This window comes from Polyodon spathula, chromosome 9 (assembly GCF_017654505.1).
Source record: "Polyodon spathula isolate WHYD16114869_AA chromosome 9, ASM1765450v1, whole genome shotgun sequence".
NCBI lineage: Eukaryota > Metazoa > Chordata > Actinopteri > Acipenseriformes > Polyodontidae > Polyodon > Polyodon spathula.
This window is the reverse complement of record NC_054542.1, coordinates 35,755,650-35,771,025: the sequence shown is the minus strand read 5'-3', so window position 1 is coordinate 35,771,025 and position 15,376 is coordinate 35,755,650. Positions and strand designations below refer to the sequence as shown.

General features: G+C 37.5%; 1 protein-coding gene across 1 annotated transcript in view; it reads right to left on the bottom strand.

The window, feature by feature from the left end:
• The window catches only part of LOC121320736 (mannosyl-oligosaccharide 1,2-alpha-mannosidase IB), a 93,525-nt gene that overhangs the window by 59,899 nt on the left and 18,250 nt on the right, over nucleotides 1-15,376 (bottom strand). Inside the window, exons 3-4 of the mRNA XM_041259322.1 lie at nucleotides 14,118-14,373; nucleotides 608-704 (exon numbers count right to left, since the gene is read on the bottom strand). Of these exons, the coding sequence (XP_041115256.1) occupies nucleotides 608-704; nucleotides 14,118-14,373 (353 nt within the window). The remainder of the gene's footprint in view (nucleotides 1-607; nucleotides 705-14,117; nucleotides 14,374-15,376) is intronic.

The following is a 15,376-nucleotide window of genomic DNA, read 5'->3' as shown; positions in this document are numbered from 1 at the left end:
ACTAATGTTCTGATAAGATTTTTACCCGTTTCAAATCGCTTGAGATGATTTGTGAAATGGTTGTTTGTTTTTTGTTTTTTTAAAGGGAAATAAAACAAAAAACGTTATTTTATTTATGTTTACCAGAGTATTTATACTTCTAAATAATGTAGGAAGATTGGATACTAAAAATCAGTGAACCAGAATTATACAACGAGTTCAAAACTGTAAAGTTCATGAGCAGCACTCTCGACTATAGAGGCAGAATCGTCAGATGCCTGCTTCGCCTACCATGTACAGTATGTAAACCAGGGATCCCTGGTGCCCGAACAAGCTCTGCACTAATGTGACATGCACTTTGGCAAGACAGCCACAGATATGCTTATGTTAATGCTTTGTAAGAATGGTCTCAAAATAATGTCACATTTGAGCATACTGCTAACATGTTTCTCATTCTTCATCACTATAGCAACCGATATAAAAATTAAAACAAAAGGTACATGCCCTTTGTATTACTGAATCATAATCTCAGGCTGCAGCTGTGACACATTCCAGAAAGATGTACCGCTATTAAGATTTGCCCTCTACAAAAAATAGCAATTTTACAAAAGTATTCAAAACAACCTACCGAAGATATTGGTGGAATGGCCTTTCTTGGCGAGAGGTTTCAGCTCATTGTGCCCCCAGCCATACTGTCTGTAGTTGTCCCATGCATGTTTCATCATCTGCAATATGAAAATAATGGTAACTACTAATAGCTAGTGCAGAAAATTATCACGCATAACTGAATGTTTTCTAAACATGAAGTAAAATGGACATGTGAAAAAGAGACTCAAACTAAGACTCAAAGTGTGCTGTCTCTATACAGCACAATATGGCAGCCACATTAGGTCAGAGGTCACCAACACATTTATCATGCAAGATTTATAAAACCCATTTAACAGAATACAGTTATGTACAGTGTAAAGGACAATATGTCAACATTTTAGATCTGTATTTAAAACTTTTTCCTGAATAGTTCCTACACACTGAAAATACTGCCAGTTGAAATGGCTAATGAAACAAAATTGCTAATTTGAATAGCAGTAGCACTCATTCACTGCAATACACCTCAACCACAAACAAAGCACAATTTAGGTAGCTGTATAAACATGCAGACAGTTCTGCTGGCGAGTGCCTTTAAAATCAGTCACAGTATATTATGATCAACTGCAATCTCCACTGCTTAAAGGGCACATCAATAATAACAGAACCTTGGATGATCAAAGGCAAGTAAACAATATTATGGCTTTAAAGATAAGACAGGGATGTGAAGATGTTAATCAGAGCAAAGAGCCTATTTCACATGTCAGGCATGACTTACTGTTATGTAAAGTGTGGTTCAGAAAGTCACAACAGTTTATTCAAGAGTTTAGAACAACACAGGTGCACCAGAGCAATGAAGCTTGACAGGTAAGCATCAGGACATTGTCATTGTAGTGTACTGTATGGCTAGCTGCTGCAAGATCGACATTTAAAAATTACAATTGAATTTGTTGCAGGTGGTCAGATAAGGGATTGTGCAGATAACAGCACAATCCCAAAAGGTTGTTTTAAAACGTCACTTAGGTCTATGTAAGGTTCTGTCTGACCCAAAGATATGTAAAATCCAGATTGTCATGTGCGTGGGCAGGTCTACCATTATTAACAAGGTACAGACTTTTTACGTAAAAGTAAAAATAATGATGGTCCCTTTGAAACAGAATACATTTATTTTTAAATGAATGGAGGTTCCCCCCCCAGGTATCATTTACTTATTCAGTATGCCCAGCCACAGAGAAATCTCTATAGGTTCACTGTCCAGCACTAAGAATAGAACAGACATACATACAGCACAGTGAAGGTGACACATCTTCACTCTAACAAAGAGCACATAACAGTTTTGTGATTCATGTACAGCATACTGTGTCTTTATACCTGACCATTGAGTTTAGCTGACCTTCAAACACTTCCGGGCTAAACCTGTCTCTGTTCACTTTATGCACTTTTTACATAAAGAAGAAAAGGCTCACGCACATGTTAAAAAAAAAAAAAAAAGACAAAACTTGGGAAATCCAGAGTGAGCATTCTAAAAATATGCTCACATAAATGCTTAATTTAGAGAAATAAGCAACCACAAATAGGTGTCTATATACCAAAAACATGGTCCGTGCAGACATTCTCAGTCTCACTTTGTAAAAACAAAAAAGGCAGGCCTACATTTTTTTTATATGCTACCCACTAACAAACCTAACCTAGAGAATCATGATATCGTTTGGTACAGCGTATGAAGAATGGTGGAAGGTTTAGAATTGGCCACGTACAGTAATTTGAGTGCATATCACATGAAATATGGTCTACTTATTCTGACATCATAAAAAAAAAAAAAAGACTCACTCTCTGGTATTGAAATTAATGAAGACAAAACCAGAGGGAAAGTACTCTGAATAATGCAAGAAAACGAGGCACATGTTGATAAAAGTATTTAATCAGCAGAAGAAAATCACTGGCCCACTGGGGTTGTAAAGCAGTGCAATATTTCTGATCTGACAGTCCAATACAGCTTATTTACAAAATGGAAACGCGAATACAAGCAACAGTATAATACTGTACATTTGTATTACATGTCAAGTAACTGCTGGGCACACAATTAATCAATGGTAAATAATTGGCCATAAATTAAGTCAGAAGGGGGAAATACAGTAATTAAACCTTAGTTTTAACACCGCTGTTGTTTATAAGTGATTCAGGAACAGATTTTACAAATGGCGACTTTTCAAACGTACTGTAGTTTCAATGGCATTGGGAACCTCTTGGAGATAATTAAAAGTCTGAATTGCTGGTATGCAATATCAGAATTGTTTTTATATGAAGAAATGAGCATTACTTAAAAGTCTTCTACCTGACTTAGCTACTGAGGGTATGTGACAGAAATACAGTGAGTTCTGGTGATAAATCTTCCTCCCGACCTGTGAGGGCACTAAAGAATGAGAGGAGAAGTATCTGAAAGGGCTGGCCTGACAGTTCGTTTCCGGGACTGGGAAGTGGGTCAGCCTGGAAAGAAGCGAGACTCTGTTGTAAGACCGTATTGACTTGAAAGGTAAACGAGGGGCAGCTACAAGTAATAAGGCAGCTGCAACCATTTACCTAGATATCATGCGGGATTACATATAGGGGCCAGGGTAACGCTGATCTCTTCCTTCGTTTGGGTAAACGTTTGGAGAGAGAAGGAGCGAGAGAGAAACTCTCAGTAATTAAAAGAGAAATGCGTGTTGTGTGTGTGTATTGTTAAATGTCTGTGTTTTGTCACTGTAGACAGTTAAAGCACTTCTCCGGAGCTGTCGGAAAAAGGGTCAGCACTATCCGGAGCACCACTGCACTCCACACAAACCTGCGTCTGCACCGAGCACCTGCACGTCTGCACGCACCCAGGACTGGTGTCCGCGTCTTGTGTTTTTGTTCGGGACTGTGCCCAGTTTTTGTTATCCACGCGCTTTACACATTGTTGTGTATAGCCGAGGATATTATTTAACAGTCACCAGACCTGGATTACCAATTAAAGCACCTTGTTCACTGAAATACCGCTGTCTGTTCGTCATTCCTGCACCACATCACCGCTACACCTGTTCCTCTTACCAACCACTTTGCCACAGGGTATTATTAACTTTATTTAACTACATATGAACCTGGGCTTCAGAACATTTGCATAATAAGCTTTTATCCTCCCACAAATTAGGCCAAATAAAACAAGCATGTCGGTAAGATTCATATCTCACCACGGCCTTACATTAAAAATGAAACTTCATTTACTTGAAACATTAGATCACAATAACAATCCACTGTAAGATACAGACAGATCTTCATACATTAGATATCAGATTGATATTTTAATCGCTGGAGCTAAAGTATATCCAGAAGTTTTATCCCAGTTGAATGCGTCTTATTGACACAAACACAACAAGATTCAGATACTCTACTTAATGGCTGATAAAGAATGCTTGGACAAGTGTTTCTCTAGATTCAAGTATAAACAAGAATATGACATGCATGTATTCAAAAGCTTGAACTAAAGAATGTCTTTCGCAAGTTATCATTTGGGGGTACTCAGGAAAATACAGACAGGAAGTCTCCACCACCATCTTAAGACCAAAATAGAATGCAAAGACTGCACTACCATTTACAAAAGAGCATAAATCAAACACCAGAACTCGCAATTATTAATGCTCCTGAGAAACAAGTCCTGTACCACTTCGTTCTCCCTCTGTTGACAGGTGCACTTACACAACAGCTCACTAATAATAGCCCTGTTGTCTCATGCCTGTGTTAATTTGGCAGGAGACTGTGAGAGGCCGTGATGCATGTATATTAATGCAATGAATGTAATGGCCTGTTTTTCCTGTTAAATAGCAAGCGTTTAATTTAAAACAAACCTCAAGAAAACAGTTTTCACCTGCAACTTTTGTACGCAGAAATTCTCCACTCAACCCTTAATTAGTGGCAAACTCTTTTAAAGAGTTCAGGGAGAGAAATTATATAAATATTTGAGTGGCCATAGCATGACATGGATTCAAAGGCAGAATGCCAGTCCACGGTCACCAGAAATTACATAATTGCTAGAAATTAAAGCATGTTATATATAGTGATCAACATTTATGTTTTTGTTTTATATTGTGATACTATTGTACTACTGTTATGTGGAATGTTCCACTTTTCCACATTTATTGTATTTAAAGAGTTTATTCAAGGTAAATTTGACAATTTTCACTTGCTTCAGTGGGTAAAGTAAGGCCTTCAGAACCTTTTCTTACTTCTGAGATATGTTTATAATGGTTTTGATTACGTTTTGCAAATGAACAAATGTTTGAATACCTATACTAATTTTTCAACACATATCTGAACATGAAAATACCTAGTTCGTCCCAGCACTAAATCAAATTGATCTAAAGAATAATTACATTATTACCAGATTAACTGCTGGCTAATTCTAAACACTGATTAATAATGTGGGGAATTGTATGTGTTTAGATAAAACACAGCCTACCAGCTTCATGATTTCAAGACATTTTTACATTTGTTTTTTTAATGCTATCAACTACCCCTGTTTATTAAGTTTAACGTAAAAAAATGGGATCCATCAAATCCAGGTTCAGTCTGGGTTTCATATCCATCTCATCTAGATGAATCATTTCTCTGAGGCAGACAATCTGATCGCATCCATAATGGACTTTTAAACCTGCATTTTAAAAAAGCATCTGAAAGGAGGCTCTACCAGAACATTTCTGTTAAAGGGGTTTGTGAAGGATTTACAAAACTTGGAAAATGACTTATTGATCAGATACAATGGGTGGAGTTTAACAAAAGTAAACACTGTCACAGGAGATGTATAAACAAACTATTGCAACCCTGATAAATGCAGATTCAAACTATGCTATATTCAACCAGCCCAAGTCTTTGAAGGCAGGAAGGCCTCAAGGTAAAAGTTTATTATTTTGCACTTTTATATACTGTATACGGTGCAGTATATTGGCTGTTTAGGTTTGCATACTTTATTATTTGTATAACAGTATTCATATGACAATTTCAGAATTATTAAGATATTGCATAATTTGCTGGACGCTTGCCGAGAACGTGTTGGAAGAGGAATCAGTTGAAAAAGTGTCAACGAATATTGCCTCTTGGAATATTTTGAGATGGCTTTTAATGTATGTGCCTGTGACAGCCACTGTGATATCGGTACTTCCATAACATTTTCCTGATGTTGTTTTAAAACTGCAATACTGTATCTCACAGTTGGTCCCATGGGACATTTTCTCAGTACCACAGCTATCCTGCGCTGCTGCTTGAAGTGTAAACTCAATGTTTTCTTTTTCCAGCAGATTGCACCTGCAGAACGTACAACACCAAGGCAGTTCCGTATAACGTTCTGTTGTCCAGCTCGTGATGTGGGCGGAGTCTCCTTTTGTCGCACTGTCCCATCTTTTCCAATGCTTTACTCGTATTACTTTCTTCAGCTGTTTCATCGCTGCTTCATGCACCATCTGAATCTTCTGATGATACTTTTTCAACAGAGCTCCCCATCTCATCATGTAAAGCTACACATTCACCATCATCCTCATAGACACTATCATCTTTATCTACGTGGTGCACTTGAAGCAAAACTTCAAATATATTTCTACTCGCCATTAGTAACACCATAAGCACACATGACTAATTTATATACCCAACTGTGACATCCTTTGCACTTTATAGCCTTGCGATCACACGCAAAATACTTAAATACATATATTTAAAATTACACTGTGATTGTATGGTCTAAAAAAGGTAAAGGTACACGCCCAACGTCACTGGGGTCTATGCGGCCAGATGTGCCCCAGTTTCCATATCGCGCAAGCAAAATTTGCTGGCAAAAAATTATCTGAACGAGTTTTGTTCATTGAAAGAGATATGCCATTGATGCTGTCTTGATATGTGAGGATTTCATGGGGAGAGAGGCACAGGACAACACTCATACTTCAGTAAACCTGTAAAAAAAATAAAAGAGAGAGTCCCATAGGCCACTGGCATCATAACAGTACCCTTAATGCAGGCTTCTGTGTACACGTCACGGTAGAAAATAGATTGCACTTGGCAAGGGCATTAACTCATTTTTGTTGGACAAGTTAATTTGACAATTAATCACCCTGAGAAGTTCAATTTGAGATGAGATTATATATATTTTATATATATATACACACACGGCACCGGAGGGGTCTGAAAGTTTGGAAAAAAAATATTTAACAGTGATAATATCCTTCACAATTATATTTGCAGATGTTACAACCTTCATATTCGTATAACTGAAGCTACAGGTGCCACTAATTATGTTTCTATCCTCCCTCGTTTCAACAGGTACTGTGCTGCTATTCTCTTAATTATGCTTAAAAAATTGTTAAAGTAAACTTAGTTATTTGTACCATCACCTTGGAGTGAGGACTACTGCACAGCTTGTGGAAATGTTCAAGATGGGCTGTAGCACCAAGCTTAACCTTGGTATCAGTAAAGTACTTGCCAGCTTAAACAGAATCATGATCATCTATACCGTCTCAGTTTCAGTTTGCTTGGGATACAAAAGCAAAATCATCACATATTTTCACCGCTCTGGAATCTCTCTGAAATTGTGCATATTCTGGAGGAGAGGATTAATTTTTTTTTTTTTTTTTTTTTTCAAGATCTATTCTGTTTCCTAGATCACTGCAGCAAAAATAAGTTTCCCTCAGGTAATACTGTCACAATGCATTAGCAGCTCAGACAAACATCTCTATAACTGATTCATAAACTGCATTAACTGCAATTAGGTAAAAGTTGTTCTGCCATCTCTGGGGTGTACAGCGGATCTCTCTGCACAGTAACTAAAACAGACAGCCACCAATAGCTGTGATTTAGAATGCCATTTCCATTTCCTCAAAACATTTCTGAAGAGATTACTGTAAGCCAAACTTGAAGCCAAATCTAACAACCACGGAAAAAGGGGGCACACAACCTTGTGTGACAATATTTTATTTATTTTAAACTGTAAAATGAACATCTGATTGAGAACACTAAACAAGGGGCCTGTGCCAGTATTGAATAGCTGCTATCAGGAGCTAACAGACTGTTAGTATTTTAGCCAGTAACTGATAAAAAAATGCATTTACTTTCTTGAATATTTTTTATATAGTTGTCTTCCCTGGCATTTGATTAATATAGTTCTATTTCCTGGTATTTTATGTATATAGTTCCCTGGCATTTAATGCATAAAGTTCCCTGGAATTATATGAACTTAGTTCTTTGGCACACTGATTGTATACCGTTCCCCTCCAACAATTTAAAGATAATAAAAAACATGAAAACAAAGCAAGCAAAGCAACGTGTGTGCAACATATACATATGTCTCCTCATTTTGTCCCCGTTTGAAAATGTTGGCCACCATAAAAGTTCACTTGGCCACCAGGTTTTGAAAGCTAGTGGCCAAATGGCCTCCAGCATATAAAGGGATGTGTCCCATCCTGGCTGCTATCCAACAAAAAAATCATGATCATCTACATACAAAAAACTGCAGCCACATAATACAGTGCATCAGTGAGTGTGGCTCCTGCAAATGTTGCATTGCAAGGATGGCAAGACTGCCTTAAAACACCTTACTATGCACAGAAAACTAGACTGTTTGCCTTGGACACATTTCCCAAGGGCAAACCATTCAGGATTCTTTAACCAGCAACAACACACAGCGGCGGCTGACTTTAGCAAAGGCGTTGAGAAAGGAATGCTTGAATCAGCACAGCAAACTGCTCTTCAGTGGGGGATCACGCATCAAACTCAAGTGGGCAGCCAGCTAATTAACTTAATGAAACAGCTCGGTTAAATCAACATAACTGGCTAATGAAAAAACAGAGGAAGCTCTTGTGTTCAAATACAGTTAAAAAAATAATAATAATCTAATTTGTACAGTAGCTGTAAGAACTTCAATTAAATGTGTTTCCTGAGGTCTGCAAAAGCATAAGGTGGCAAAGCACAGTTCAGTAAAGCTGATCATTGACTTTTTTCCATCCATTAATTTCAACTGTTACTGTGCTGAAATATCTTTTTAAGATAGAGTATTTATAATTGTTTGATATTTTTAATTCACATGCCATAAGTCTTTATTATACTGGGGAATGTAACCAATCACAATGCACAGCATATCAGTTACATCTTATTTTGTATTAACTACAAATTTCAAAGTGTGTGTGCATATATATATATATATATATATCTAGATATATATATAGATATATATATATATATATATATAGATATATATATATATATATTCATGACTCTGACCCAATTACGTTTGTAGATATCGCCTGCCCAAATAAGAAAAATGTATAATAATAAAAATAGGTACTGTACTTATGTGACTGTAGAGAGGTGACTAGTCTTTAACCACACATTCACAGTCAATGTATGCTTCTATATTGTACCTCTCATCAGCAAGGGCTTCAACTTCAGTTTAAGATCCATTCAATGTACAAGCATGTCCTGCTACAGGACAAAATGCAATCAGAGCTTTCTTAAAGGCCACCAGTATAAACAGACAATGTTTCTATGGAACCCACTCTGGTCACTAATGTTGCATATTCCGTAGATGATATAGGCAGCAGCTTTATAAATGTGAATTGTTGCGGGTTACCGTATTACCATAAACATTACGATAGACCATGAAACTTGAAAACCTGTGAAAGTGTTGAGCCCCTTTTCTGAGGAATGAAATTAGTTACTGTGTTCAGCGAACAGGAGAATAGAACAATGAATATCCCACATATTTCCCCCTTCGTGTAACCAGCTGCTATATCCTCAAGTGAGATGGGAGGGCACTTTAGTTCCATGCTACAGTGATTCAATCAATGGTCTTTTTGGTGCCTTGCATACAAAAACGATGCACCTACAACTGAGTAACCTAGAAGCATTTTTAAAAGCTAACTGCTGAGGGCCCACAAATGAGGAGCTCTCCACATTGTTGCAGAGAGGTAACAATGAGGGATTGAGCATTCAATGTCTTTCTAAAAGAACCTTAGACTACCTCTAAGGAGTTAGACTCTGCAAATTCTGCCTGACATCATCTATCCTGGTCTAATTTTCTATGAGGCTTCTGTACAGATACTGTACACAGGATAAAGGGATGACAGATTACTACAGTTGTGTTTTACACAATACACAGCCTACTACTGACATCAACTAGAAACTTGTCAGGAACATTCTTTAACTAATATATATAAATAATGTGTCATCTCCTGCCCTGAGCAATTTCAACCTAGCAATTTCAACAATAGGAACAGTATCACCCTTTAGCTGTCACCTAGAGAATATGATATAATACCCTCAAGTAAAATGCAAGCTAAAATTACAGGTACTGGTACAGTGTGCATTTTTTACCCTGCATTTCCCATTGTTTTATTGTCCTGCGAAAGCAAAGAAAACAATAAATGGCCCAGTAAAGTGATAGGGTGCAAATGAAGGATCTGTTTAAGACTGATGCATCATGCATTGTATACGTTACATCTGTTCTGCCAAAATAAAAATAAAAAATTAGGACAGATTGAGCTACAGAAAGGAAACCTTGCATGTTAAGTCTTCAACAACAAAAACTGAAGGATTATTTCCTTTTCACAATATTATCAATGTTTATTTGACATTTGAGACATTTCTGTGATATTAATTCCTCCATGCCTTTTTTTCTGGAGACAGCATCTAACTATACCCACTTCCATTTAGCCTTAAAGAACATATCAGTGTTACACAGGCTTCAGAGCACAATGCTTCAAATTTATGCTTCACTGAACAGCGCAATGCCAATATGCTTTCCCACCTCACTTCAGAAGCAAGCACATTTGAGAAGTATCAAAAGTCATTTTTGCTGGAATAGTTAGCAAAGAAGGAACAAAAAAACTCTGGTAACACCCTCTACCAAATAAGTTAACCTATACATGACTGGTTATATCAGTGCCGTTTGATTAAGAGTCATCTCTAAACCCCCACCCTGTATTGGTCTGGACTGATCTGAGCTGCAGTTCACCAGCCACCTCTCTACAGATTCTTCAGGATTGCAGTCAGATCCCTAGCTGAGCAGGCTGTACCTGCACTCTGGCCTGATGCCACAGCATGCTGGAACTGTTCTGAAGGCTACAGCAGGCCCTCTCACTCGGCTCCATCAGGAGGGCAGTCATAAAAGTAATATTTGGATAGCACTGCAATTTTTAATGGGCCGTGAGAAGCCTCAGAGGTTGGAGTGTCTGACTGCAGTGCAGATGGACTGGGCGCTCCAGCTTGGCTCAAACACACACACTCCGCAGCCCTTCAGTAGCTGGAATTTTAAATCAGCTGATTTCCTGCCAAAGATAGTCTGGGTCACATTTTCATTGGCCCTCTTTTATTCTAATGGCTCAGAAGCTGTCTTATTGAAAGCAATGACGCTGAAATAACGACGACGACAACACCACAGTCTGACATACTGTACCACACTGGTGGTGTCTTTGAAACCTCAAAATTGAAGCATGAAGTACAATGCGAAACTGCCAAGGCTTTTTCAACTGCTCCTTGAACTGCAATTAAAAATAAATATCTGGTATTTCAAATACCTAAATTACAGTTCTTGCAAAGGAACCACTTCGAATTGTGTGCAGCTGGATTTTATGGCATACACTATTTTCCATTAAATTTATTTATTAATTTTACATTTACAAAAGAGCTCAATTCAGCAGCTGAAAGGTCTTTGTTCATACCACTAAACAGGATATCCTGTAGAATGCAGTACAATACTTTACTGAAATATGAGTTAGTAGCATCTACAATGGAGTATTACAGCATACATGCAAATTATACAAATAATGACAATGTATGCATGAATGAATATATAAATTAAATGAATTCAAATAAAATGAATTTGAGTTGGACATGCATACTTCTTAAACCTTGGACTCTGGTTTGGGTATAATACAGTACACTTTTTTAGAGAGTATATTGTCTTTGTGCCTTTTAATGCATTCTTTACTTAACTGTATGCAGTGCTCCAGATATATTTTTTTTCTGTCAGTAGTAAATCACTCCCAGAAATTTGCCAGCAGTTGTAATTTTAAATTTCTTACGAACTGAACTTCTGTTCAACTACTGTACTTCTTTTAACTTAAAATATCACAGATGGGTGACAAGCATCATTTTATTTGTTATTTGTTCTGCTTTTATATGGCTTTAACAACCTGGCTCCCTCCTAAGTTTTCTTTCGTTCCAGTGCGCAACAGCTTTGTTGAAGTTGTACTTCAAGTGCTGAACAAAGCAAAACAATCCCCATCAGTTTGTTCAATGTGGCTGTTGACAAAGATTTGGGGTACTAAACCCTCTTTCACACTCTACACCTGTGAGACACATACACAGAGCAAGTTCACAGAGGAGTGCAACATTTAGAACAATGTCTATGTGTACGCTTATGATTTTTTTGCAAAAACTGAAACTTGGCCATTTTTCTGTAGCTTTCACATATCATGCCGTTTACCATTGCCCACTCTATCGTCAGCTGGTTACCACTTATCAGAGTAGCGCAAGGCTTTGTGAGATGTGTCCCTTTGCACTCCAAACCTGTCCACAACATGTTCTAAAGCTTCGTTCACTTCATGCACTTCTGAACAAGAGAAAGGGTGCTGGCTCAAGCAGAGTGCCAAACTCTTAAGCAGAGTTACTGCAGAAGGGTCAGCATTTACTTTGCTGAAGGATGCATTCTTTCAGAGAATCAATGTACTGCATTTTCAGAGACTGAAATAATCTTTCTGCTTTATCACAATAGTTCACCAGCTCAATTTGAGATTTTTAAACTTTGGCCACCTTGGCATTAGTTTCACTTACAGACACTTCTAAATTCTGACAAGTAATGGCTATCTACTTCCTTTAAGGCATCTAACCCTAACATACATTCCTCCACATGCCTGAGTCAAAATCATGATCTTAGTCCATATGTACGTCCTTCCCTCAACATTTTCTTTTTTCACCTTTCTCAGAGTTAATGACCTGATTTGAATTAATTTTCAATAAATCTGTTTGACAGAATTGGGTCCTGCCACAATGCAGGGCTATGGTAGGTTTGCTGTAGTCTTAGAGTTTAGAACTTTTTTTATTCTTAGTTATTAAGTAGAGATGATTCAGCAGATACGTTATAGTTGTATAGTGCATAGCGTCCACTTTGTCTGCATAACAGAAACTAAATTAACTTTCCCTTTACTCTGTAAAAAGGAGGACTAAATAGTCAGTCAATGTTTTTTTTTTTTGTTAACTTGGGTTCTCCTGGTTTCTAGTCTTTTGTTCCAACCACCTGCATCTCAGACTTCTGCAAACAAATTGTACTGAAAGCAATTAGTTTACCTGACTGAGCTGAATTGGTTGATTACCCACTTGGTTAATTTACCCGTTTGTTTATCCCATGGTCCAATTTTAATAATAGGCTTTTAAACCTTTTAACATGAGATCACATTAATATTCAAGTTGAGTGTTTCTTTGTTTTAAAATGTTAAGTTTAATAACTGTATTAAAATAAATGGTTGCTTCTCATTATTGTTTATGCAACACATTTTAGAAAAGTAAAACAGTAAGCGTTCAGCCATTTATTAGTGCTGAACCTCATTAAGAACGGAAGGCTGTGTAGGCAATACAATAAGCACCTTACAGCTATTCTCTTCCATTTAAACAAGTCAAAGCTAAGCTGACAATTCGATTTGAACCAAACCTACTTTAAACACTCCTATAAGAAAATAACTATACATATAAGACTTAGTGCAGAAGTAAAGAAACCTTCATTGGAGTAATGAATTATTTTATTTTGTGACATGAAAAAAGAGGTAGTGAAGCAGAGGTTAAGGGAACATGGCAATTTTGGACACAATAGGGGCGACTTGTTTCCTGAAATATAGAGCCAGCTTGCATAGCTTTGTTTTAACGATTAGAACGCCATTCCAATTATGTGTTTTATTTGTTGAAAGTCTGTCGTAAAATTATAAAAAACTAGAAATCAAAATAACTCAAATTCTGATTTTTTCATTATTTTGACCCAAAACAACTGTGCTTCCTTCAAAACCATACATTGCTTCCTGTCCTGAGGAGCTACAATCTATTCATTCATCTGCTTAGTTACACAGAAAAATTGATTTGGATTGATAAATCACTACTGAACTGTTAACCTGATCACACTGCAAGCCTGAATTAAACCCAAGATCTCTTTCAGCGCTCAACAAGAAGCAGCCCAGTCTGCCCAAATCTGTGACTATACTTTCATTGTTCATAAATGGATAAGAAAAAAAAAACACAGTAATATATCAAATCATTAAAATAGAAAAATTGAAGTCAAGCAGACTAACATTTCAGCTAATACCTTCATTATTGTTTTTACAATGTCATTAATATTTTGGAGAACAAGGCTGGTTGATGCCATGCTGACTGAAAAAGGTTAGGATGGGGCCATCATGAATTATTTAAAATCGCTAAATATTGTATGACCCTACAGTATGATACAATGCACAATTAGAGGGATGTGATGGGTACCGGGCGTAGGGGAGTAAATAATGAATGTATGCAAGTCTTACCTCTCTGATCTTGTCACGTTTCTCCTTGACGTCAGGATCTCCCGGGTCCCCATCGTGAATGCCCACCAGCTTGGGCATGGGAACAGGAGGTAGCGGCTTGCTGTCTTTTTTCTTAAGGTCCTGGGCCACCTTGTTCTTCTCAGTCTGGATCTCGACTCGTAGCTCTTCACGGGACTTCTTCAGCTTCTCCTTCGCCTCCTCCAGCGCCCGCTCATGATCTGCGCGGATCTTATTCCTCAAATGTTCTTCGTCCTCCCTGTAGAGTATGAGAGGGGGGCAGTCACTCAGAATCCTAGCTCATATTCATATAGACAGACACATACATTCAAACCACGTAATATCCCTTCAAAGGGGTTGAGAATAAACTATGACATTAAGTCGAGCTGACATTATCAGAGTTCACTGAAAATCTAACAAAACAAACGACCATACAGTACAAATTTAAACCAGTTTAAGTCCTCGTACTGTCCTGTACACATTCTTTTAGTAGTAGAAGCCACTTGAGAGTTGTGATAGGCACTAACATTGCATTCTTCTAGAGATCATTGACGGGGCAAAGAAAATGGATAAGTGAGAGTTTTGTACACACACACACACACACACACACACAATATTAAATAGGGCTACTGATTTTCAGCAATCACAGACAGGATTGCTGAATTAGGCATTGGGAACGGAATTAGGTATTTCGGGAATGGAATTTTGCAGTTTTGTCTTTTTCTCCTCGCAACTCTAGTTTTCTGCGTTTTTGGGGGGGTTTTCTTTGCACTAGATCCATTCAAGTTGAGTTTATTCAACATGTGATTTCACTCATGTGCCTCTGATGAAACTCAACATGGCGTCTGCACCAACAAAAAGAAAATAAACTCAATGTTTCTGCAAAAGACAGACCTAAAACATGTTCTGTTATCTACATGAGGATACTGGGATACTATTCTGCACATGGTGCTGTCATTCGATTGAAACATGTAGAGAACAAGAAAGCAATAAAGACGGCAACAAAAAATGGCAAAGCACCGCATTTTTCTATACTGACCTAAGGCACTTTGCTCAAGGCAGGGCTTTCTGAAGTAAGTAAGCTAAATTAATTGAGCATTTAATTATTGTTTAGTTTATTTCTTTCCACTCTACCTGCATTTAATAAAGCTATAATTAGCCATGTTAAACCATGACCATTTCTTAATTCAATGATATTATCTGAAGATGAAGAAACTAGCTCAAAGCAATTTGTCTAGCTATGCGATGCTATGTTATCTTTA